General features: G+C 38.4%; 4 protein-coding genes and 1 pseudogene across 4 annotated transcripts; 2 read left to right on the top strand and 3 right to left on the bottom strand.

Moving 5' to 3' along the window:
- The first annotated feature begins 5,162 nt into the window (after positions 1–5,162).
- LOC122005292 (auxin transporter-like protein 3) lies at positions 5,163–7,447 on the top strand. The gene is made up of 8 exons (XM_042560279.1): positions 5,163–5,388; positions 5,464–5,649; positions 5,758–5,870; positions 5,966–6,149; positions 6,231–6,328; positions 6,426–6,633; positions 6,718–6,975; positions 7,065–7,447. Exons 1-8 carry the CDS (start codon positions 5,233–5,235, stop codon positions 7,254–7,256), a joined length of 1,395 nt encoding a protein of 464 aa, XP_042416213.1. The 5' UTR covers positions 5,163–5,232; the 3' UTR covers positions 7,257–7,447.
- A 1,383-nt stretch (positions 7,448–8,830) lies between these two features.
- LOC122005293 lies at positions 8,831–14,095 on the top strand. The gene is made up of 7 exons (XM_042560280.1): positions 8,831–9,046; positions 10,108–10,207; positions 10,283–10,403; positions 12,573–12,694; positions 12,806–12,927; positions 13,397–13,556; positions 13,856–14,095. The coding sequence occupies exons 1-7, from the start codon at positions 8,860–8,862 to the stop codon at positions 13,965–13,967; spliced, it is 924 nt and encodes a 307-aa protein (XP_042416214.1). The 5' UTR covers positions 8,831–8,859; the 3' UTR covers positions 13,968–14,095.
- Positions 14,096–14,763: 668 nt separating this feature from the next.
- On the bottom strand, positions 14,764–20,641 carry LOC122005291 (calcium-dependent protein kinase 24-like). The gene is made up of 7 exons (XM_042560278.1): positions 19,724–20,641; positions 17,416–17,559; positions 17,151–17,303; positions 16,945–17,060; positions 15,574–15,741; positions 15,239–15,463; positions 14,764–15,086 (listed from the first exon to the last, which is right to left on the bottom strand). Exons 1-7 carry the CDS (start codon positions 20,277–20,279, stop codon positions 14,952–14,954), a joined length of 1,497 nt encoding a protein of 498 aa, XP_042416212.1. The 5' UTR covers positions 20,280–20,641; the 3' UTR covers positions 14,764–14,951.
- Positions 20,642–21,901: 1,260 nt separating this feature from the next.
- Positions 21,902–26,038, bottom strand: LOC122005294 (annotated as a pseudogene).
- LOC122004167 lies at positions 22,091–22,769 on the bottom strand. The gene is made up of 2 exons (XM_042559094.1): positions 22,561–22,769; positions 22,091–22,463 (listed from the first exon to the last, which is right to left on the bottom strand). Exons 1-2 carry the CDS (start codon positions 22,767–22,769, stop codon positions 22,091–22,093), a joined length of 582 nt encoding a protein of 193 aa, XP_042415028.1.
- Positions 26,039–26,255: the final 217 nt, after the last annotated feature.

Raw genomic sequence — 26,255 nt, 5'->3', positions numbered from 1 at the left:
TTGAGTAGCACACGGAAGAAAGATTGCAAGTTTATGTTATCTTCCTACTGCTGCTTGGACCAGGCTTAAATAGCCTGTTGAGGTCCAACCTCCATAGGAGGCGCCTTCAAGCCAAGGGTTATCCCCTTTTTCGCGATGCCGATAACCTCCCCCTAGGTCAGTTGACCAGCTTGACTAAGCTTGAATTGGCTCAAACTTGAGTCTTGATGCCTAAGTTTTGATGTTTGATAGTATATGAAGATTGCTGGTGCAATTGTCTATTTGGGAGATTGATGGTCAAATGTTGACCATAAGTTAAGTAGGTCAAGGTTGACCAAATATTTGATTGGGAAAGTCTTGATGAGTGAAGTCAAACAGATGGAAAGTCCTAGTGAGTGAAGCCATATAGATAGAAAATCCTAGTGAATGAAGTCAGACGGATAGAAAGTTCTGGTAAGTGAAGCCAGACATATAGGAAGTCCTGATCAGTGAAGTTGGGTAGTGAGTAAGTCCTGATGAGTAAAACCGTGTAGTTAAAAATTCAGGTGAATCAAAGGTTGACCAGATACCTAGTATTTGGAAGTTCAAATGGGTCATGAAGAACCGAACACTTGGCACGAGGAGAAAAGTCTAAGTAGGTCAAATGATTGACCAGACACTTGGTGGAGAAGTCCCAACTGATCAAGGGTGACCAGATGCTAGGCAATGAGGAGTTCAAACATGCCACGGTTGATCGAATGTTGGGCAAGGAATCCTAGGACTCATTTAGGAGCTAGGGTTGCCAAATCGATTAGGACAATCGATTTAGCATATCTTAAATGATTAAGCTTTAGGTTAATCGCTTAAGGCTCAAAATCGCGAGAATAGAAGGGTGTTGAATCGCTTAAAGTAAGTGATTCAGCAGGCCATAAGCGATTAAGGAAATTGCTTAAGAAACCTTCTGTTTGAAATATAAGCTGAGGTAAGCGATTAAGAATGGTGTTTCTCACTATCGAGCATAAGGGAGCGGAATCAATCAAGCTAATCGATTCATCCCTTCTAAAGTGATCAAGGTGATCGCTTAAGGTTCTTTCTGTAAAGAAATAGAAAGGTTGGTAAGCTATTAAGCAAAGTTGCTTAATCACTTATGGCCTTGTAGCAATCAAATAGAAAGGAGCGTAATCGATTAGGGTAATTGATCATGCCTTGCTTAAGCGATTGGGGCACTCGCTTAAGATTCAAAAATATGGTCATTCTATAGGTTCAAATTGAGTTGCTGACGTGGTAAGCGATTAGGAGAATGCCTAATCGATTACGGTGCCCAAAGAAGCCCTAGAAAAGGGTTTTCGTTGTAGTTGTTCATGAGACTCTTCTCTCCACTTCTTCACGACAACTCATCGCCAGTTCTTGGGAGCTTAGGGTTGAAGTGTTGTTGCATTTCCAAACTTACAAGAGGCTTCTACATCAACAAGAGATTAGGCAAGAAGAGGTTTTTCACTTGTAATCTTGTATTTACTTCTTACATTGTATTATATTCTTGTTGAGTGTGTTGAGAGTGTTGTATGAAGTTTCTCCACCTTTGGAGTGTTTCCGAGAAGGAGTATTTTTGATAATGGAGAGTGTGCTCATGTGTGCATCCTTGGATTAGTCACTTCGTTAAGGTGGATACTAAGTAAATCCTTTATATTAGCATTGGTGGAGTATTCACTTTGATTTTTCACTGCAAGATATCATCGAAGAAGCGAGCGAGCTATTCACCCCCCTCTAGCTCCCGAGTGTCCCATCATTCGATCTGTCTTCGTTGTCTGGATATGATGTTCTTAAAATGACTCTAAACAAAAATGTCTTGTATGGTAAGAGTAATGTATCGAAGCCAACTATATGAATAAAACACTGGTCAATTGAACAAATGTGGCGAAAAAAAGTATATTTTTTACTCTTCCTTAATAGGAGTTTAATTTGATCATACATAATTTGGATCCCATGCTTATTGAAAAAAATATTTGTGACAATATCCTTGATACACTTTTAAATGATCCAACCAAGAGCAAAGATAATGTTGACGAGTGCAGAGCTTTAAAAATTTTAGGCATTATGAAACAATTATGGCTGCAAAAATAACTAGATGGTACTTATTATTTTCCAACTGCTTGTTATTCTTTGAGTAAACCTGAAAAGAAAATATTTTGTTCAATTATTAAAGCTATTCGTGTCCCTGATGGTATGTCATCTGACATTTCAAAGTGTATTAATGTTGGACGTTGTAGAATATAATTATGGGATTAAAAAGTCATGATTATCATGTCATTATGGAATATTTCTTTCCAATTGCTCTTTGTCGAGTGTTGTCAAAAAAAACTAGTTGCGCCATTAATCATTTTGTGTGAATATTTTAAGAGAGTGTGTGGAAAGTCCTTAAGAGAAGATGAGTTACAAAAAACTGAAGAATGAGTTATATCTTTTTTCACAATAATGGTGCATTTGATGGTACATTTAGCATGCAAGGCAAGAGTAGCCAGGCCAGTACATTAACAATGGATGTATCCGGACTCAGTTCCTCATCTCTCCTGGGCGCGGCTTCCAGCATATATCCGCTTAGCCCCAGAGCAGATCAGACTACCAAACTCAATTCCTCACCTCTCCTGGGTGTGGCTCCTAGTTACATCTGCCTAGCCGTAGAGTCGGTTGGATCTCCTCTAGAAGACAGTATTATTAGAGAATCGTAACAACCTATAAGAGAATAACAGTTACTTATCAGAGAATATTCTCTTATTCTGGCATATACATCAAATGAAACCTTCCTCTGACTAGAGTAGGACTACTGTACATACTCTATCACCTGACATATTTTGACACCAGACATTCTCTAACGACTTATTATTGCAGAAGTTATGAGGGCCAATATAAAAAGGGAGTCCTCTTCGTTGGCTAGGTACACGCGCATCTACACTACTGTTCATCTTCTTTCACCTTTTTCGCCAGTAATACTGTGATGACTTGAGCGTCGAAGTACCTGTGTCAGGGACCCCCTCTCTGGCTCGATAACTCACACTTTCAATCTTCTCTTATTTCTTATTTTTGTTGCATAGATTCATCTGCATCACCAGGGTTTTCATCTTCTCACGATACTGAAGTCATCAAATTAACGTATCATGTTTCTCGCTTTCAGACCGAATCAATTTGAATGACCTAATCTAAAATTGACACACCAGGCTCGTCTCTTTTTTCAATGCATCTCTATTGGTAAGTGATGCGAAACACTGGCAATAGACTTACAATTAGTAAGAAAGGCAATTTTCATAATCAACTACAATTACAAATGACCCATATGTACGTGATTGGGACAACACAAGATCTGAAGATTTGGTGCAAAGAATTAGGCAAGCAAAGAATTCAGCTTATCATTTGGTGCACGTGCATGGGACTCGAGATGGATCAGCTTTACCTTGATGAAAAAAAATAAAGTTCCTGATGATGAAGAAGATTCATTTAACCAGAAAAAAAGGATGATGACTGATGAATGCATAAAGCAGTAAAAGAGGTCACAGCCTAACTTTCTTAGGGGAACGTCTCATCTCACACATGTGGCCTTTGGGGAAAAAAAAGTATCACCTAACTGACATTTCAAGGTCAAAAATATGGTCCTGAAGAGATAGCAAACCAATGCATGTTGTGAGGATATTAAAGCAAAAAGTTGCAAAAGAGGAGGAATTGGTACTATCAAGATCGACCTTGTAGTAACTAATCTATGGATAGTGGATAGCATAGCCAATAAACGACTGCTGAATCCATATCTATCAATCTTTATGCCAACTTTTTCAGCATTATCTTAATCAGAATTCACGTCAACTTGTTCCAAGATTAAACATGAACAAGAATTATACTTTTATTTTGAGATCGGTGTCATCGGCTTCCTTTTATACCTTGGCCAATGTTCGAATAGTCAGTTATCCATGTCTCTGATCCTTCCACGTTCTTTGCTTATCCCAACACCCCCAAGATGTCTAGAACGAATAGGGCCAAAGGAGTCGAGAGTTGCCAAGCTTAGGGAATCGGGAGTGACATAACAGGGGAGCTCGGGATGACCGAGCTGAAAGAGTCGGATGGATCGAGTTGGAGGAGTAGGGTGAACCGAGCTACAGGAGCCGAATGGACCAAGCTAGAGGAGTCTGACGTTGACTAGGGTCTGTTTTAACTCGATCTGATCTCCTAGACTTATAATTCCGCTTGACTCTTGATTGAGTGTCTTGACATTTCACTTGACCACACCACACATGGGCTCTTATGTCCGCCACGTCACCTTCTATTTCATTTGATATCAAACTAGCACTTCAATGATTCACTTATGTTAGTGCGCAATAGTTAAAGAGCGATGATGCCTTAGGATTTATGGAACTAATTATCATTGATGAAGCGGAAGTCTTGGAAATGATGACTTATGAAATGAAACTTTGCATGCCTAGTCCACTTTCACTTGTTAAAACAATAGCTTGGATAGTAATGATCCACGGGTTACTTTCAATTCATTGGTTTAATCGGAGTCACTCTCCTTTCTTTTCCTTTGACTTGTTTTTAACAAATTTAATAAATAATTGCATTTAGACAGAGTGAAGGGAAGCATGATTGCTCTCACCCACCGCACTCGTTATTAAATTGTGCTAAGATCACTTTAAGCAAAGCTTGGATGGATCGTTAGAAGCTAGAAGATGCATGAATATTAAGATAAGAATGGCTGCCTCCTGGTTGAGCTCCTTAAACTCTGTTCTGTCCAATCAATAAGGATTTAGGATCCCCCTGTTCCCCACTGCTTAATCTAATGGTGTCAGCCAGTTGTAACATGTGTGCACTCATGATGTGAGGCACTTCCCTCATCTCCAAATGCAATCATTCAGCCCATTTCTGAGAACCTGTTCTTTCCTGCAATTCTAGGTTAAGTCATCTTAACCCATCTCTGCTTGTCGCACAAGCTTCCATTTGTTGCAGTCATGAGATCTTCTGTTCTCCATGTACATATACTATTTCTACATCAATTTCATTCGTTTACGTATATGAGAGGCTAACTTATACGACCATAGATTGGTCCATGACTCACCATGGCTAGCTTTGGTGGGGCAAGCCGCTCGTGCGCTGCCTCAAGGCCTCGGCCCCAGCCTCCACTATGAGAAAGGAAAAAAGTTGAAGGAAAGTTTGGAGAAGATTCTTTATAATCACTGGAGATGTCTCACAGCTACCGATTACTACAAGCCATAGGAAGAGAAAAAAGAGAGAGAGAGCATGGCTTCTGAGAAGGTGGAGACCATCATCGCCGGGAATTACGTCGAGATGGAGACTGAAGGCGGCGAGGCAAAAGCCTCCAAGAGCAAGCTCTCAAGATACCTCTGGCATGGGGGTTCTGTCTACGATGCTTGGTTCAGTTGTGCTTCCAACCAGGTTTGCGTATAGGCATGCGCGCATTCATTCATCTTGGCTCTTTGCTTTGTTCTCATGTGGTTTTGATTAATTCAGGTAGCTCAAGTGCTGCTCACACTGCCATATTCCTTCTCCCAGCTGGGGATGCTCTCGGGCGTCCTGTTTCAGCTGTTTTATGGGCTGATGGGGAGCTGGACTGCATACCTTATCAGTGTGCTCTATGTGGAGTACAGAACGAGGAAGGAAAGGGAGAAGGTGGACTTCAGGAACCATGTCATTCAGGTGATTCGATTGATATGACCAGAGAAAGAAAAAAATCAACCCATGCATAAATCTGAAATTAATTCTTAAAAACGTCAATAAATTAATATGGTTTCAATTTCTCTTCAGTGGTTTGAAGTGCTCGACGGGCTTCTTGGGAAGCACTGGAGGAACGCTGGTCTATTCTTCAACTGCACGTTCCTTCTTTTTGGTTCAGTGATTCAGTTAATAGCATGTGCAAGGTACTTATGCAAATGAACGAACCTACAACAAATGCTAGCTTTTCCTAACTAATTATCTCTAGTGTTAAATGATCTGCTGCTGTTTTAATTTGCAGCAACATTTACTACATTAATGATAATCTCGACAAGAGAACCTGGACCTACGTATTTGGGGCATGTTGTGCCACAACAGTTTTCATCCCTTCCTTCCACAATTACAGAATCTGGTCCTTCCTAGGCCTCATGATGACCACCTTTACCGCATGGTATCTAGCAATAGCTGCCTTGATCCATGGCCAGGTTTGTAATTAGCCACTAAGCATGCACCTACCCTTCTTATTAATTTCTCATCCTCTAGAGAATGTTTTGATCTATTTCAAGGTGGAAGGTGTCGTCCATTCAGGTCCGACCACGATGGTACTATACTTCACAGGTGCTACTAACATTCTCTACACTTTTGGAGGCCATGCTGTCACAGTGTGAGACAATTATTTTAATCCCTTCCGACCAACGAATTGTTTTTCTATATATATATAAACCTCTTCGTACTAACTGTTTAGATTTTTGATTCTGCAGAGAGATCATGCATGCCATGTGGAAGCCACAGAAGTTTAAGCTTGTGTACCTGTTTGCCACACTTTATGTGCTAACTCTCACCCTTCCATCAGCAGCTGCCATGTATTGGGCCTTCGGGGACATGCTCCTCAATCATTCTAATGCCTTCTCCTTGCTTCCGAGGACTGGTTTCAGGGACACTGCTGTCATTCTCATGCTCATCCATCAGGTAATTAATCAACTAAACACATTGCAACACTTCCATATTTATCATTTTAACGTTGCTTATATGTATATGCTCATGCACATGCAGTTTATAACCTTCGGATTCGCGTGCACGCCTCTTTATTTCGTGTGGGAGAAGGCGATCGGCATGCACGAGACGAAGAGCGTGTTGAAGCGGGCACTGGCGAGACTCCCCGTGGTGATTCCCATATGGTTCCTAGCGATCGTATTCCCCTTCTTTGGCCCCATCAACTCCACCGTCGGCTCCCTTCTCGTTAGCTTCACGGTCTACATCATCCCTGCCATGGCTCACATGATCACCTTCGCTCCGGCTTCAGCAAGAGAGGTGTCTAAATTTGCTAGACAAAGTTTCAGTTTTGTTTAATTCGCTTTGAGTGTGCTAATTCTCTGCCATGGCGATTAACTGTTCGACAGAATGCCGTGGAGAGGCCTCCGTCTTTTCTAGGAGGCTGGGTGGGTCACTACTGCGTCAACGTGTTCGTGGCGGTGTGGGTGCTGGTCGTTGGGTTTGGGTTTGGAGGGTGGGCGAGCATGATCAACTTCGTGCACCAGGTGGACACATTTGGCCTCTTCACCAAGTGCTACCAGTGCCCTCCCAGGCGCTGATCATGCCAATCAATCGATTGATGCTACTTAACTCTCTGCCTGTTAAGTTTGAGGGAATTATGGGAATGAATTTGTGCCTGTGCGTCTGCAAGTGCCATTTAATTTACTTATGATTAATTAGCTTGTATATGTATCCTTAAGGAGGCACAAATTGATTAAAAATTTAAAAAAAAAAATCCATTACTTTTGTTTCTCCTTTTTGGTCCCGAGTTCAAGTTAACAATATATTTTGAAACTTTTGCATAGCATTGGACCAGAAGCTATGACATGCTGCATGTGCCTGTAAATCTGTAATGAGAGATCTCATATCTTGTAGCAATAGAAGAGTGGAAGGGCATGATGCCAAATCTACGAACTATTTGTAGCTAACCGTCATGTGGTGAAAAGAGATCTTATCCTCCGTTCTGTCCTTAGCCAAATGCCACTGTCTACTACAATCAAAATGGGAGCTGTCAAAGCTCCATCTTGTCCCACTTTTTGTAATCTCGTCCGTTCTTTAACGTCCTCGTCTTGGTGGAGAATTTAAAATAGGCTCATTGATTCAGTAATAATTTTGCGCGAAGGTATCGATTCATTGTCCGAGCAGCTAGCTAGCGTGCACATGGAGATGGAGGCCCTTTCAGTCACTTCATTTCATCGTCTTCTTGTCGCCATCAGAATCTATCGTGTGTTCGAGATAAGTATGGAGGTCTGATGTGGAAGAAGGTTGCGAACGGACTCCTTTGTCTTCTAGGTCGAATCTGTTCCTAGCTAATCTGTTGGGTTTTCTTCAGAAAATTAATTCGCATAATTACTGTAAAAGCAAAAGCTTTTCGTGAGGAACTTAAACTGTCGTTACGTGGTACGTGGAATTGTTTGATTGCGTGTTACTGTATGGGCACATTGATCTCCCTGATTGGAAGCAATTCAGCTCCATATCGATGTCCATATTGACTTGTCGTTTTGCAGTATGAAGTTAGCTGAGAAATTTAATCACGACGAGACTCGAGATTTCGAATTCTCACACTTTGGAATCAACTATTTTGAGGTGCATTCCGCGATCGAATAAAACGAGGGCCTGACAAATTGGACGTGATGGCCTTTATTAGACAGATCCGTGGACAAATCTGATTTCGATCTGTTTTAGTCAGATGAATCCATGTGAGTAATGCCAATCTAATCCGAGTGGGATCTAACCCCTGAGCTCGGTACAATGGTAAAATCTTCAAGGGATAAAAGAAATCAAAATTTTAATTTTAATAGGAAAGAATATATATTCCAAAAGTCAACCTTTAAATATCTATAAATCTAAATTTTTTTTGATAGTCAAGTAGAAGGGAAACTTCGGATGAAATTTCATCCAGATATCTGAATTATTATTATTTTATTAATTTGGTTTGACTTCAAATAAGAACATTTTAATTGAAGGATCATCAAATTGGGAATATAGGTTAGATGATGGTCGAATTTAATAGATTTAATCGAGAATCAAATTTGATTCTAATTAAATTAAAATGGATTCGTTTATGATCATTAATGCGATCGGATCGGTTCGTTGATTCGGATCGGGATCAGTATGGGATCCGTTTTAAATCTTGCCCTCTTCTTCCTTCGACGCCAAGGGATGCGGTTGTCTTCCGAGTTCCAGCGACGGCATCACGGCAGCGCGAAAGAAGCAATGAGGGGATCGAGGAAATTGTACGCTTGGGGAGCGGCCATCGTTATTTTCGTCGTTTTGATGATCGTCACTCCGGCGATCCCTCAATCTCAGGAATACCATGACTTCGCCGATCAACGCGAGTTGTTCCTCGGTAGCACCCACTCCAAACTTAGGGTTTTTGTTGGCATCGGATTTCTTGGTTTAGCGCAGCTCTAATTTTCTTGGAAATCTTATTCACTACTGAATTCTCCATAGCCAAGTCCTTGTTTGTACCAAAGAAGTAATTTTGTTTTCGGTTTCAATTCTATTTTTAGAATTGTGTTCATTAACTTACATCTTATTTATTTAAGTTCGTTATCTTGATTTATTTTTAGTAGTGTGTGGTTCATGGAAGACTTTGAGCAGTTCGTTTTAAGTTAAAAATGGAAGTTGAACTTAACCTAAACGTTCTTTGATGTGACCTTACTTTGTTCCAAGCTATGACATTTAATTTGTTCTACATTTGATCTTCGATGCATGTGAGTTTGGATTATAAAATGTGTTGGAATTTTTGTAGGGTCTTTTCTCTTCTGTAGCTATATTTACTTTTTGTTTGAGCTTAAGATTTATGTTAAACTTGACACAGTGAACACTAAGGTTTGAAAGTGTCTTCTCAGTAAGCAACATGGCGAAATGAGGCAAATTTCACATGCAAACTGATTTCTTGAGAATTCTTTTGCTTTAGAAGAGATTTCAAATAGGTTCTCAATAGGGTACAAAGTATAGCCAGGGAAATTCAATATTGGCATGCACTTGGTCCTGAAAGAGTTTTCAGATAGTGCCTCAATAAGTGACGTGGTGAAACCAGGGCCAATTCACATGAAAAACTAATTTCTTAGAATTCTTATGGCACACTAGATCATACAGCTCCAAATAATGTTCTCGCAGGATTATAAGATTATTGCATTAAATACCAGATTTTATAAGAACGTCTAATCTGATCACGACATTGATGGGTAAGTGTCCTGGCTAAGTATTTGATGATGGCATGCTAAGAACATTTCTTTGGACAGAAAAAAAAAAAGTGATCTAGGATTTGTTAGCAGTGTGCCTGCTTTCACAGTTCTATATAGTCCCTGGATTTCTAGTACCATTGTTGAATTTCTGATTCTTAACTTCATGTTTACTAGATTGATTTTAATTACTGACTTTTTGTCTGTGCCCTTATTACAGGAATACCCAACACATTAAATGTGATTTCGAACATTCCTTTTCTCTTTATTGGGATTGCTGGGTTTATACTTTGCTTTCACAGGAACTACTTTAAGTTAAGGTGGTGATTTGATACTTGGTCATAACAATTGCATACAGCTAGTGTCTTCAATTATCCCGTTCATTTTTATGACAGATTGGAGGGTGAGACCTGGGGTTGGTCAATCTTCTTTCTTGGTGTGGCAGCTGTTGCATTTGGTTCTTCCTATTACCACCTCAAGCCAAATGATGCTACGCTTGTTTGGGATCGCTTACCTGTTAGTTTCTTTTCATTCCTTCATTTCTATTTCTTATGAATATTACTATGATTTTATTTTGATGCATAGAAGATGCCCTACTAGTTACTGACAAATGAGGTTGCAAAATCTTTTCTCAGAGCAACTATTGTCCTTTTTTTTTCTTATGCATTCTAGTTGGATTTGTTGGAGTTATTTTTGAGAATCTTACTTCTTGGGTGTCTAATCCAATGTCAAAGTAAAGCTCTACTTCGATGAAGTTATTTGTTTGTCTCCTTATTTCATGCAACCTTGTAAAGTTGTTCTGTGTTTAGGTCTTTCTATGAGCCTTGTAAAGTTAAGTTTGGAATTTCTGATCTGCTCCATTGATAGCGTCCCTAGTTTGTTTAGGATTAACTTTGGCTCACATATTTAGCTTTCAAAAAAAAAAAAATTGCAGTAAATATTAGACACACACTTCCTTTCCAAATGCAACTCAGTAACTTTAACCCATTAACCTCGAAGGGACATACTACCTCTGTTCTGATCCTATCCCTGGGCAAGATCATTTTCAAATCTCATATCACAACTTCATCAAAAGCACATATATCACAACATCAAAAGCGCCTGGAGAAATGGCTTGCAGTGTTGGAAGAAGCAAACAGGTGGAACCTTTATGCCAACTAGAGTAAGGAGCTACCATAGTCCTTCCACTGGTTGCCAGCAACAGTTTTATGCTATTGCTCTGACCACTACTACTATGGTGTGTACTTTTTGAATCTCTCGGTTATGCATTTGGAAAGGGTGTTTGAATAATCCATCCTGCTCAATTTAAATTGCAATATTATATTATTCATTGGAAAGGCGTTCAAATATAAGTTGACCTCTGGAAGGGATCATCAATTAGTTAGCTCACTTGGCAAGGTTGTGTTCTTTCTGGTGTCACCGAATAATGTTAAATACCCTAAAGATCTGGATTTTAACTCTTTCAAGATCTTGACTTTGTTAATATCTAGATTTACTAATTCTCTCTTCCATATCTATATTCTTCCCCTTATTCTTCTTCCTTTTATCTTTCTCCTTTGTACTCATCCTGCATCATTAGGCCTATGAGAGGAAGAGAGCTTGTGCCATTCTAGTGACAAGGGTAATGGGAAAAAGTGTGTTTAAAGATGCAGCAGCCAGAGACATGGATTAGTTGAAGGTGGTGGGCTGAAGCTGCAGAAGTTGCAAGCACATCCATAGGCAAGGATAAGAATACTAGTGACAGGAGATGTGTAGGCAAAGCCTCTGGTACAAATTCATGTCAAAATATCTGAAGACAAATTTATCTTATTCCTTAGAAAACCCATATAGGGGTTATGGGTGCACATACAAAACCATGTTGTCTAAATTTTGAACACTTCATTGTCTCCAACATTGAACTTGGATTCTTTCTCATGGATTTTTTTATGATAGACTCAATGTCCTTGTAGATATTGTGCAAGTAATATATTCAAGGTTTAAAGAACTGGAACCAGTTTCTCTCACTCTCTTTTTCTATTTCTTGCTCTCTATATATGTACATATAAATTAATTGATTTTCTTTCCTGTTCATATAGGATCAGTAACTACAAGTCAGCAGACTCAATGCCATTTTCCATGATTGCCACCTGAGTAATGAACTCAGAACTAAACCCATGCTAGTGTCTGTTGACCTTGTGATGTGTAAATCAGTGATTATGAGTAATCATGAACTGAATAAACAATGATAATAACTAAGTTGAACATCCTTTTAAAATCTTTACAAAATTTTGGACAATTGATTGAATTTTAATATCATATATAAAAATTAACTGCACATTTGCTTGGTATAATTGAATTGATTATATTAGTTTATTTTTTAAAAATTAAATTCGAGAAATATACTTTGAATTATAGATAATAATATTGAGTTTATATTCCTAAGTATATTTTAGATAATAAGCTTAATGGTTAAACTGCTAATGTATGTTATGCTTGTAGATAATACTGGTTTATTTCTGTTGTACCCTTTTCTAATGTGGCACACCAACCTGTGTTTTGGCCTTTTGATGGCATATTGTTAGTTTGTCTTCTTGCAAGTGCATCCTATTTAATAAGTCCACTATATTTTTCCCATTTTTCTCTCAGTGTGAGAATGGATGTTAAAGGCTATTGTTACTTGTAAATTTACAATCTTTGATAACCCAGATGACTGTTGCTTTCACATCTATCATGGCCATTTTCATCATTGAGAGGGTTGATGAGAAGACTGGAACAACATCAATTGCACCACTCGTTATTGCGGGTATATTTAGCATCTTATATTGGAGGTAAGCTTGTTATTACCACATTTCTTTTCTTAACCATTTTATTTTTTGTTCTTTACAAACAATCTATGGAATAGCATCATCCACCTTCCTTAACATGTCCAATATATACAGATTTTTTGATGATTTGCGGCCATATGCGCTTGTTCAGTTCCTTCCTTGTATCATTATTCCTTTGATGGCTATACTGATTCCACCAATGTATACACATTCATCATACTGGTTATGGGCAGCAGGTCAGTGTTTGGCTTTTTGTTGAATTCTATTATGATATCCTTTTTATATAGTTGCTAGGGAAATCAGCAATCTTGCAACGGAGTGTTAGCAACCTAAAAAAAAAGGAATTTTGCACAAAATCCATTTTGCCATCTGGCAAAACCACTCCACTGGCACCAAAATTCAGCACGAACGAATATATTCTGCCAGAATCATTACCAACCTAAAAAACTGAAATATTACTAACCTCTGATTTTAGTTGGTTTTATGTTTTGAAATCGACATTGAATTGTCCAAAATGCAAATTCTTTGTATGAGTGAGCATTAACAATTTCTAACAGATTCTAGACAAGATCCTACTCACTCTCAAATTATAAGAAAAGCTTTGAGAACCAAGTAGAATTGTTTTCACCACTGAAATAGTGGTTACTTTGTTTTCCTTTTTTTAATTGTCAAAGGAAAAAAAAATATTGACTGTCAGACGTGCAGCATTTTATCTTTTGGCGAAAGTGGAAGAAGCTGAGGATAAGCAGATCTACAAATTTACGCATCAAACTCTCAGTGGACACACCCTTAAGCATCTATTTGCTGCAATGGTTCCTGTTTTCTTGGCACTCATGCTTGCCAAGCGAGAAATTGAACCTGACAGGTAAAATTTTCTTAATATTGTTTCTTTATGTGAGTGCTAATCTTGATTTTTTTCATCCTAACTGAGACCCATGAAAAATCATTATGTGAGATGTTTTATTTCTTTTTTATGTGAATAATCAAAGCTCTGGAGAGGAGCACGGAAGCCTGAATATATTCAAAATGAACCTGTTTATTGTATTATTAGCTTTTTGACATTGTTTTCTTCCACTGATCACATGCTGTAACACCAGCGAACGTCTATTTTCCAGCCGTGCTTGATTCTCGTCTATCCATATGACATTTTTTTATATGGTGCAGGACGAGTTTGCTTCACAAATGGAGGATTCAATGGATTACAATAAGAAACAAGCACTTTAAGGCTGAAAGCATTGAATGTGAATACTCTTCAGTTACTACAACAGACGTCTAATTTTCTCGATATATTTGTCACTGATGCAGTTTGCCCTGTGTAAGATAAGTTATATTAACCTCACTAAAATCTATTTGAAACATATTTGCAGTCAAAATTTTGCAATATAGACAAACTTTATATTTTAATTGTTGATAGAAAGTGTGGAAATGAGTTAAAACGCTTTGTTAGGGGAAAATGTAAAGTTTCTGGCGCAAGAGTTTCTGTTTAAGATGAAATATTAGAAGGCAGTTTGAGAGAATTTGCATATACAGTTTGTCCTAAGTGTTAACTTTAGAATAATTTTTTAATGTTTTAATAAATATAACATGAATTTTTAACTTTGATAATACATATGTGTGCACTTTCAATTTTATAATAAATGTAACACATTATCGGTATAATATGTTATATGATATTTTATAATATATTGCATAATATTTCTTTAAAAAATTATATAGTATTTTTTTTAGTTAGTAGTTGATACTATAGGTTAAAACAGATTAGGTAATATGTTTAGTTAATAACATGTTGAATTTATTAAAATTATAAATTCCTAGTACATTTATTAAAATATTTAAAAAAATTATACTCAATTTGAATAACTGTTTTATAAAAATAGGACAAATTGTAAAAATCTCAAAGAGTCTTGTAATACAAAACATTCTAGGGATGTTCAAGTGATTGAGAAAAAAAAATAAAAAAGAAATATTTTCACTCCTCTCGTTTTTCTTCTTTTCTTGCCAATCCTCTCAGAAAGATTGAGACGTTCTTCCCATGCAAAATCCTTGACAAAAGGAAAGAGGATACAGTGCGATAAGCAAATAACATTCTCTGCAAGCTTACTCAAGAAACTATTGACAAAATGTTCATTCAAAACGATTCTTAGAGTCTGATAAACTCATTAGAGAAAAGATAAATTCTTTCTCGGTCTCTAAACCTTCTATAACGATATCACCTCATACACAATTTTAAAATAAACTGTCAATCACACTTATGATTTTCTTAAGTAGTTTTGAAGGCATCACCCAGATTAAAATTTATGTTGTTTCTCATGGTCCTCCTTCCGAGACCTCCGTTTCCAACTCCATTGCCTTTTCTCATCATTGCTGAGAATTCATTGTAATCTATTTGGCCATCCTACAAAGCAACATGTGTAAATTTTAATGTCGTTCTACCGATACTATGACAAATCAACCACAATTTAAGAAGCCAAATTTTAGTGAACTGAATTACTATAGAGAATATTTGCATCCAAGGGCAAAACGAAACAAAGATTGTAAAAGACTCACATTATCTTGATCAACTTCTTTGATCATCTCATCAAGGTGAACATCATCAAGACCAAATTCTTTGCATGCTTGTGAAAGTTCATCGAGAGTTATGTAACCACTTCCGTCTTTGTCAAAATAAGAGAATGCTGCCATTAGATTCTCGTCTCTCTCCAGCTTATTCATGTGAACTGTGGCTGCAAGAAATTCACCGTAGTCTATTGTGCCATTTTTGTCAATATCAGCCTACAATTTCCAGATGATCAAGCAAATTAAAATTTAGATTTTTTTTTTCAAGAATCGATGCAGTGTTCCTTGGAGAAATAGAACGGTACAACAGCATTGACCAATCTTACCGCATCCATAAGTGCCTGTATCTCCGATTCCATAAGTTCCGATCCCACTCTTCTTAAGCCTTCTTTCAGTTCATCAAAGGTTATGGTTCCACTGTTATCTGTATCAATCATTTTGAACAACTCTTTAAGACCACCAATCTCTTCTTCGGAGAGGCTTTCTGCAATAACCTGAAAAATGAAGAAATGCATAGTTGAGGAAACATACAAGTTTTAGGAACACAGAGATTTGTAGATATTCTAAACCATGGTTGCATGTTCTCACCCTAAAACATTCAATCTTAATTATCTAGACTCGGTACTTCCTTGGCACATTGGATGCACTTACAAGTACACCCATCTGGCAAGGTATGAGACACTAAGACAATTCAACTTCCACCATAAGAGGTTGTGTACAAAATTGAGTTTTAAACAGGTAGAGCGTGACGATAAAAACGAAAATGAAGTGACACTACAGTTGCACAGTTCAGACTTACATGCAAATCACCACAATCTTCCACAACAATTTCTGTTATAACACATTGACAAATCACAATTGGCAGAACCGAACTGAGCAATGCATTTCAGACACAATAAAGATTCATCTTGCAGAAATAATAATTGCTAAGGAAATGCGGTAATAAAAACCTCTGGAAATAATACTACTACATCAAAGCCGTCACATATGTGAAAGGTAGAATCATAATTCGGTAAGATAAACGTCTCACAAAGTATTTTTCGTTCTTTTCTTTTTCTAGCAGAAGTCGAGTTTCAACCATTGCATTTTAAGAACATACAAGCAGTTTGGCCTCCTCCGTGTTGGTCCTGGGGCCAACTGGCGGGGGCGCTGGGGGCAAGCGCTTCGCCTTTTGCCATTTGTATAACTATAAAACATTATTTGGATATCGCGTGTATCAACCATTTCTTTTACTAGTTGCTACAAGCCATTAGAGAATGGGCATCAAAGATCCTAAATCAATATCTGTCAGAGCAACTATGGCCTGAAAACTTTTATGAAGGATACATGCATATTCATTAATTGTGCTAATACAAAATCATATCTTTAGATATAGAAGTAGTAACAGGTCATTTAATGTTAAAAAAGCTGGGGACTAATATTGTAAACTCCACTGGGTTATTAGAAAGAGATTAATTACGAACAAAATCCATAAATATTAGAAATCCTCCTTAAACACAAACATTAAACAGTGAAAAAACAAGTGAATTCACAAGTGTATATACAATCTTCTACAACTCTAAAAGCATTACTTTCTCCCCACATTTTTATCAAGACCCATAGACTCTGGTAACTATATGGTATTCAGCATCTCCAATAAAATATTTTAACTAGCTGGGAAAAAGAAAATCTTATCAATATAATCTCAAGAAGATTACCCTTAAAGCCATCTTCTTAAGTTTGTTCATTGCAGAGAACTGCTTAAGACGTGAAAGCACAGCAGAGTCCAAGGGTCTATCAGGTGCAACTTTGTCATCAACAATCCATGGGTGAGCTGGAAGAAGAAACTTCATGTCAGTACAGAACTGAAGCTATTCTTGAAAGTGTGAATACATAGAAAAAAACTCAAGATCAAAATACTAACAAAGAACTTGATGTGCTGTAAATCTCTTCGTTGGGTCTCTATTAAGCATATTTCTTATTAGATCCTTTGCGCTATCAGAAATACCAGGCCATGGTTGAGATTCAAAATCCAGACGACCATGTAATATCTGTCTGAAAATCCCTGCTTCAGTTTCTGAAAGTGACAAAAAGTGCAATAAGGTAATTTGTTATCTCAAACAATAAGTAGATTCAGACTTTGGATATTAGCTTGATAAAACCAAAAATCAACATCAATAATTATGCACCTGCCCAGAAAGGTGGAACTCCACTCAACAGAATGTATAAGATGACACCAGCACTCCACACATCTGCTTCTGGTCCATAAAGCTTCCGCAGTACCTCAGGTGCAACATAATACGGACTTCCAACAACATCGGAGAAGGTATCACCTGCAAAGTTCCAGAACAATCAGCTTACAAAAAAAATGTTAGCAGAGAGGTCAAGTTTGATAATGCAATGATCTTTGATGACAATAGCTACTGACTTTATGGTCAAACCAACCATCCTCAAGTTGTATTCACAATCAACTCATTGAATATTAACACTGCTGCAGAATATTAATTAATATAAGCTTCAGTATTGTGTTGCTTTGTCTAGCTACCAATTAATCCTTCATGCTTTCCGTGCCTATACACACAGGTGTCCTTAAACACCGTTCATAAAATCCACAGTTTGACTAACCAGTCTAGACATGGCAAAAAGCAGGTGTATGGTTCAATAAACATATTGATGCAGACACACAAGTATGTTATACAAAAAAAGAAACAAGATTTTCTAGCAGGCACACAAGCATTCTACATATGCACTCTCATAAAGGAGACAAAGAAAAGAAAAAAATAGTTGGACAAAGAAATGTGAAAAAGAAAAGAAGACAAATGAAAGTGAAAAGAAGAGGATAGAAAGAGAAAAGTAATGGGAAAAAGACAAAGCAAAAGATGATCATGCCACCACAATTTTGCATCAATTGCTTTTATATGACTATCATTTCAATCTCCACCTCTCAACTGTTATCTCTGCCACTTCAGCTCTTCAGTGTCACTACCATGCGCCACTCTGAGTAATGATAGTGGTAATCAATTGGATTGCTTGTCATTGAATACATGTGTTACGCAGTCTAAGCCAGAAATTGAATATTTGAAAAAAGTATCCACTTCGATATATATTTTTACAATTTTTGAAATTTAAAATTAATGATTTGTACCTAATTACAAAATCTAGATTTTGATTTATGAGAAATGACAATAAGATGTAGTCTGAATCAATAAGATTTTTTTGCAAAAGACATGGCAAACTTTATCACTCATGCAAATTTTCTATTATAGTTGAAATTTAAAAGTAGATTTGTTCTCTGACTCGCCTAGTTCTGCCCCTCTATAAAAGAACTGTTTAAATTTTGGTAAGAGACATGGCAAAGTTTCTTACTCACGCAAAATTTTTAATATAGCTCAATTTGGCTTTCACACATCAATCAAACAGTAGACTGAGGTGATATATCAAACTATATCAGAAGGAGATTTTACAAGTATCATAAAAGAGAGTTTGCATCCTACAAAGTTTGATGGACACCTCAATCTAAAGCAAGTAAAATATGAATTTGGATCAGTTTTACCATATGAAATTCAATGTAAAAGGAAATTCAATCTGCACAGATATACTCTCTATCTTATAAGTTCAAAGTTGGTTCGATTTCAATGACGGGAAATGTTCCGTGTAAATAACCAATCCCATATAATTTGGTCTTCTTTTGGGGTCCCATTATATTGTATGCTTGCAATGAAACAAGTTCCTCAAACTAAAATTTTCACTATGCTAGCCATGAAACAAGTTCCTAAAACTAAACTTTCACTGCTAATCCAAAGATATTCATCATTCACCATATGTCAGTACTCTTTACTACTGTCTTAAACTATCTCAACAAGACCTTCCTACTTCACCAATATATATTTTTAACTCACACGTTATAAATCCAAAATCTCACATCTGACTGGGATTTTAAGTCTTATATTTTCATTCATGCAAGTGTTGCAGCACTGATGCAAACCTGAAGATATGGCATCCCCTTTGATAGAACAAAGGAAGAAAATGTTCATCTGTGATCCCTATGGAGGATAATTACAGAACTAGTATGCAAGAAAAATTGAACGAAATGATAGCAAAAAGTCAATACCAATATGGCAAAAAGAGCAGTCAAATGAGCATGGATGCTAACAGTTCAAAGCCACAAAAGTGCCACTATTGAAAATCCATAACCATGTCTTAATGAAAATATGAATATGTGATATAAGAATGGGTAAGACCAATTGCTTAAAAGGCCTTACAGCCATTTCTCCATGTTTGCTCATCTAATATCTTACAAGAGTATAGAAAATTTCATCAGACTTAAACTTAGTGCAAAGTTCTCATGTTCCAGAAATAAAAAGTAAAAAAAGTACCAATTGGGTTGAACAACATGGACAGTAGCTGTGTTAGAAAGACGAAATAGAATGCATAATTAATCATTGACGAGAGTAAGGAGATAAGGAAATAGAAATCTTATCTCGAAGAAGAACAGACCTGGCTTATAAAATATGGATAGCCCAAAATCCGTCGCTTTAAGTGCCGCATCCTCATCGGAGCTGGAAAACAGGAAGTTCTCTGGCTTGAGATCGCGATGCATCACCCCGAGCGAGTGGCACGCCTCTACGACTCCCACGATGGTCTTGATCAACTGCGCCGCTTTCCTCTCGCTGTAATGCCCCTTCTGGATGATCCTGTCGAAGAGCTCTCCGCCCGCGCACAGCTCCATCACCAGGTGCACGAAAAGCGCGTCCTCGTAGGTGCCCTTGATCCTGACCACATTAGCGTGCTCCGAGAGGTGGTGCATGATCTGGATCTCGCGCCACACGTCCTCGTAATCCTCGCGGCAGATGAGCTTGCGCTTGGGAATGGACTTGCACGCATACTCCTTGCCATCGTTCTTGTCGATGCACAGGTACGTGGTGCCGAACTGCCCCTGCCCTAGCTTCTTGCCGATGCGGTATTGGTCCCGGAGGTTGGGGGTCTTGTACGGGAGGACGGAGGTGGGCTTAGAGGAGCGATGGGGAGGGGGATTGACCGACGACTGGCTCATCGGTGATGGTAATAGTTGCAAAGTCCAGATCTTGGGCCCTGAAAGCTGATTCCTACACAGAAAGATTGTATTTTTACAGGGTCTTCATCACCAAAATCCCATCTTCATCATTTTTCTCTTCGAGTTCCGACGATTGTGAGCTATTCCTGCAAGATTTGAAGCAGATAAAGGAAGAGGAACAGAATAGATTGAGACGACTGGGAGGAAGCCAGGAAGGAAAGGGGAGGAAGAGACCAAGGAACTAGCGGCGTCAAGTCAAGAAAAGAACAGAGAACGGGTCATCCTCTCTGCTCCAATCGGCGACAAGAGCATGGAAAATTCATATTTATTACTTCTAAGTAGTTTCCTTTCTTTCTGTCTTCCTGCCATATTTCCATACTATAGAAATACTCTCCTATAAATGAATTTGAAAAAGGGAAGAAAAGACGATAATCATCCCATTCTCCTGTCTTCCACTGTTCCACGTCCATCACATGCTTTCTCTCTCTCTCTGCCTCTCTTCTTTTAGCCCCAGGACTCCCTTGTAAGCCATGGGACCTGGTTCCTAAGCAAACATATTAAGCATAGAAAATTTCATCAGACAGATGCTGAATATTGTAATTTTCCTCAATATTATCTTTTCAATTCTATACAAATTTACTTTTTAATATGGCGAATTGATCCTCTTTTTAGTTGTTTTTTAAAATAGCTTACGTAGAAAATTTATTTAAAATAAAATATAAAATGTCTTTTAGTGACTCTTTTGAATTGGTAATTGCTATGTAAAAATCATACCATAAAATGATTTACAAGATAATGCATTTAGATTTTTGGAGAGAAGTTAGTAACCAAAGAATTCATAATAAGACATGAAGTGATTAATTTAAATCTTTTAGAATATTTAGATAAGATATAGAATTAGTCATTTAATGATATCTTCAATATTGTCAAACCTGCCCTTTCGCCATTAGAGGCAGCAAAAGTCGTTGACTTCGTATCTCTTTTTTGAAAATTCTATTTGACTTTTTATTTTAATGCATGTGGTAGATGATGAAATATATTTAGTGGTGTTCATATGAGTTCATAATGGAGTCGTGATGGGCACGTTTATCTTTAGTCTTAATGTATGCACATATTCAATGAATAATTAATAAATTTCTTAATATAATAAAATAGGTGTGTGTGAAGCTAGGTATGTTGTTTGACATGTTGCTACCACACAAACAAATATCTAAATAGATCACTTCAAACATGGAGGCACGTAAGATAATAGGACTTTTATTTTAATGAAATATTTTAATTTATTTTTTGATAAAAGATTGTTTTATTTTCAGCAAAATAAAAAAAAAAACTAGCTGGTATGGCTCAGTAAAAAGTTTTTGAAAAAAAAAAATCTCGTTGCTTTTTATTTTAAAAAAATCTTCGATGCATACTCATCTTTTAAGTTTAAATTTAAAGTATTTTGAGAGTAAAATAGGAGGTTAATAATAGAAAAACTAATTTGTTATTCTACAAATATAGATTATATTAATTAGAAAAAAAAACTATTTTTAGTATTAAATAATTCTCACTGTCGATTAGATAAAATGACTCTGACTGTAGAATGTTAAAAATAAAATTTTAAAAATGAATAATCTTAAAAATACAAATTAAAACAACTCCCATTATATAATAATAATTACTACTTTACAATAAATATATTATAAAAATAAGAAATTATATTTTACAAAAAGAAGATTATTTGCTTCACACCTCATTTACTTGGAATCCTTTCCGAAGCCCCCTAGCACCATCACCAGTGCCACTGCATCAGCAGGATCCCTCTCAATACACTATCCTGGGCAGCGATGGACGCCGGTGCCCTGTTCCTCCCCACAAGCTTTCCAATTCCAATGTCCGCTCCCCCGAGATTGGTGGTGAAGGCTTTCCAACATCGAAAATGGCGCCTTAGCGCCAGTCAGGTCACCGATCTGGAGTTGGACATAACCGAGTCGGGAGAGGAGCGAAGGGTTCGATGGATCCTGCAGCCGAACCAGCGCGAGAGCCGCCTCGAACTCCCGGTGGACGAAGCGGTCGCCGCAGAGGACAGCTATCACGAACGCCTCCCTGCGGCGCCATAGATCTGTAGATGCGGTAGTGATCTCCTCCCAGATCTCGGATTGAACGAGGTCGTAAAGGGCGTAGAGGCGGTCGACGGTGACGGATCTGGTACCGAGGCGCTGGGGAAGGTCACTCAGCGTGGAGGAAGCGGAGGGCGAATGGGATCATTGAACCAGAACGTCCGGGGTAGGAAGAAGCGTACGACTGGAAGCGGAAGCGAGGGGAATCCAGAGGGGCGTCGAGGGAGTCGATCTTGGCGGCGGCGGCGGCGGCGTCGTAGAACCGACGGAGCTTGGAGAGGGCGAGGGCGGAGACAGCGAGACAAATGAGGCGGTGGTGAGGAAGGAGGCCATGGCTTCGGCGTGCTACGGCGACGGAGGCAAAAGAAGGCGAGTGCGGATGGCACGTCATAACCAACAGTAGCATAATGAGACCATCAATATACACAGCTCGATTTTATTAACGATGGAGATGCCATAAATGTTTCACATATAGAACTCCAGAGCATTAACAGACATTTTGAAGTCGGAAAGTTCACAAGATGAGTAGTGAATTCCAACAAAGAATGGTGTGAATCTGACCTCAATTGAGTATCAGGCAGTCCACGAAGCTGACCTCTTTATCAAAGGCTTCTTCCCTTTGTCCTCTTCGAGGGAGATCATTCCAAGATGAGAAGGATCCTCGAGCATCATTTTCGCCACCAAGTAGCCGGCGATTGACCATGTCTGAAACTTCCTTGCTTGCTTGCCGATGAATCTTCCAAGCTTTCCGTCGTAATATTCTGGCCAGCCGTCCTTTGAAAGCCTGTTCTCCACGAGCTCAATGGCTCTTCTTGCAATTTGTGGCCTGCCGGTCTTGATGCAGGCTGCAGTGAGTAGCCATAGAAGCACTGCAACAAGCAGCATACCATGAAAAGGAATACAAATTACTAGCTCCTATCAGTTGAGGTTTTGGCATAGAATATTTCAATTGTTATAAATAAGCATGTTTCGGTGAACTAGTGGAATTCTCTGATATGCAAAGTTTCTGCGATCAACACGAGAAAATAATTCACTAAGGAATCGTACTGTCCAACAAAACGAGGAAAAGCATTTCAACTAACCTGGCCAAGATCCTCCATTATGATAACTCCATCTTGTGTTTTTAGGATCACACCCTGTCACAATTCTCCACTCATGGCCTTCTATAGCAGGATAAGATATCTTTAAGGGCATTTCACCAACCAGTTCCTCCCATCTCTCTTCGATGAGATCCATAATGGCGATTGATTGCTCTGGTGTAGCAAGGGATGATAATATGGCAATGCAATTTCCAAGGGCAAACCATCGGAAGTCCATTCTTGCAGGGCTGACATTTCCAACAAAGAAACCGCCGCGAGAAGGCATGAAATCGAATATCCAATCTGGGATTGACTCAGGAATGACATTGAACTTATTCACAGCAGTATGAGAGTATTCTTCAGTCTTGTAGCGGTATATATCATTTAATTGTTGGAAATCCAGCCAAAAGTAACTCCTCATGTGATACCCTAAGGCATGCAAACGCTGTACGATTCTCTCTATAAATTCTTTGCCTTCTGCATCAGGTTTAAGCATCGCTAATGCACATCTAAGAGCCATGAAAAAGAGGGCTTGAATTTCTATGGGATAACCATACACACCCTAAATTTTTCCAAAAAGAAGCAATATTAATCAGAAAGGAACAATTTCATGATTTAGATAACAGATACAGTTAACAATCATTGCAATAGTAGAACAAACTGTGCAATCAGCTTCAGTAATGAAACTTTGTGATAGAAATTGTGCATTCTACCTAGTGGTATTGGAACGATTAACTATTAAAACTGTTTTGGCACATTTTGACCAATTGCCAGATGATACCAGACACTACAGGATTCAGTAATCAGTATAACATTAGGTATGTAGAGTGGTAGAGTACATTGTTATATAAGTTATATTTCCATTGATTTGATTCAGACTTGTACAAAAGATTAGAACCATGATATATATTTCCATTGATTAGGCTTCAAGCTCCAGTACACGCAAAGCCTATTGCTCCTATGATAAAATACCAGAGAAGAAACTTAAAGCAGCATAATATTTCTGTAAAGGTAATGTCATTAAGACTTTGGCTATGTAACTCGTACAACTAAGTCTAACCTTGCACCAGATGAATATTATAAGTTCATTCAACATGATTGTGCTATAATATCATGAAATTCTACCTTCTTTTTATCAGCTGCCCTTTGTGCAACATACTGATCGTGTAGTTACACATATATTAAGTTTTGTAGTTGGAGTACTTGTTGAACTTACCATCCTACGATCTATCATTGAGCACCCATCAGCACATAATAAGCCTCATCCCTCTCTGGCATTCTTGTGTTTCTGCTAAAGACACATCTCCAGTAGATTTTGTATAGGCTCGAAGAAGAATAATCCACCAAAAACCAGAATCAACGGGTGCAACCCTACCAATTGCACTCTCACCAAAATCTACTATCAGTGTTTCACTTTTCCTAACAGCGTCATGTTTCACCTTGAAGCTTGCTGGTAAGACCCCTTCCCCAATCTTGAATCGATCAATTTTCTTTTCCCAACTCTGGAGGAGGAGCGTCTTCAACAGAAAGTTTTTAACTATCTCGGGCTCGCCATTTATAAGGAAAGCCAAAGCACTTGGCACAAAATCACGCACAAAGACCTAAATACAACAATATTAACAGATATTGAAAAAAGGATTATGTTATAAAGCTTCGAAATGAACCAACAAAACTGTCCATTTAACAAACAAGGGATCAACCGATAGTGTCTTCTTCGGTTTAATTGAAATAGAATCCTGAAGAGAGTAAAATTCAAGAAGATTCTATCGAGTTGACAGTTTAGGAAGGTTAGGTGAAGGTTTTGAATCCAAGAAAACAAAGTCAAAGGAGGCATTTTTTCTGAATCTAATAGAATATTTGTTCAACCATGTACCTGGTCATAGTTAAGGACTTCCTCCGAGGAATGATCGAGGGCAGCTATGGTCCCAACAGGCTGCCCACGAAAGAGCACGATGGACCTTCGGAGAGCATCCCATGCCTCTGCGATCATCGGATGTGGCTCAAACCAGTCACGAGGCGACGAGGTTGGTATGTTCGAGAATGTCCTTCCGGCAGCAGGGGAACACATGTCATCCACCAACCGGAGATTGCTCGTGAGCTCGCTGAACGACCGCTCATCGAATGATAGCTTTCGCTCTATCTTAATCCTCGGCCGGTCCAGCAACCGCGACAGGTGGTCGAAGTCGTCGGCCTCCGCCATGGAGCAGAGCGGCTCCACTCTCCAGAGACCCGCCTCGTGCGTCCCGTCCATTTCCTCGATCATTGTCACGAAAATCCTTCTCAAATGAATATCAAACTCCTCACATAAATTCTCTCAAAAATCCATTTAAGCAGAGGAAAACTATTTTGCACATTAGTTGAAATATCTAGACGAGGTGCATGGTGGATTGTGTAATCGCACAGTGGTTCAAATCTGAGAAAGAACGCAAACAAAAGAGCTCCAAATAGGCTCCGGATAAAAGGGTGCGTATGATTTGCGACCGGATAAAAAACTCTCATATTTTTCATTCCAGGAGATGGCAAAACTCCATTGGAACAGATTAAAGAGGCGTAAGAGCATAAACGTCCAAAACAGGAGCATCATTTATTTGAATATATGCAGAATAACAAAAAGTGAACCAGGAACCAAAAATTGGAGAAGAAACGAAAAAAAAAAAAAATCAGCAACGGTGAGACAGGATAGTCACCTGTGTGGATCTGGTATTTCGAGATGGCTAATGAGATTGAGGGTAGTAGAATAACAAGAGGACGGCGGGACGGCGGGGCGGCGGAGGCAATGGCGAGCAGCTGAAAAGAAG

Source organism: Zingiber officinale, chromosome 7B (genome assembly GCF_018446385.1).
Source record: "Zingiber officinale cultivar Zhangliang chromosome 7B, Zo_v1.1, whole genome shotgun sequence".
Classification (NCBI taxonomy): domain Eukaryota; kingdom Viridiplantae; phylum Streptophyta; class Magnoliopsida; order Zingiberales; family Zingiberaceae; genus Zingiber; species Zingiber officinale.
This window is presented reverse-complemented; position numbering and strand designations above follow the sequence as displayed.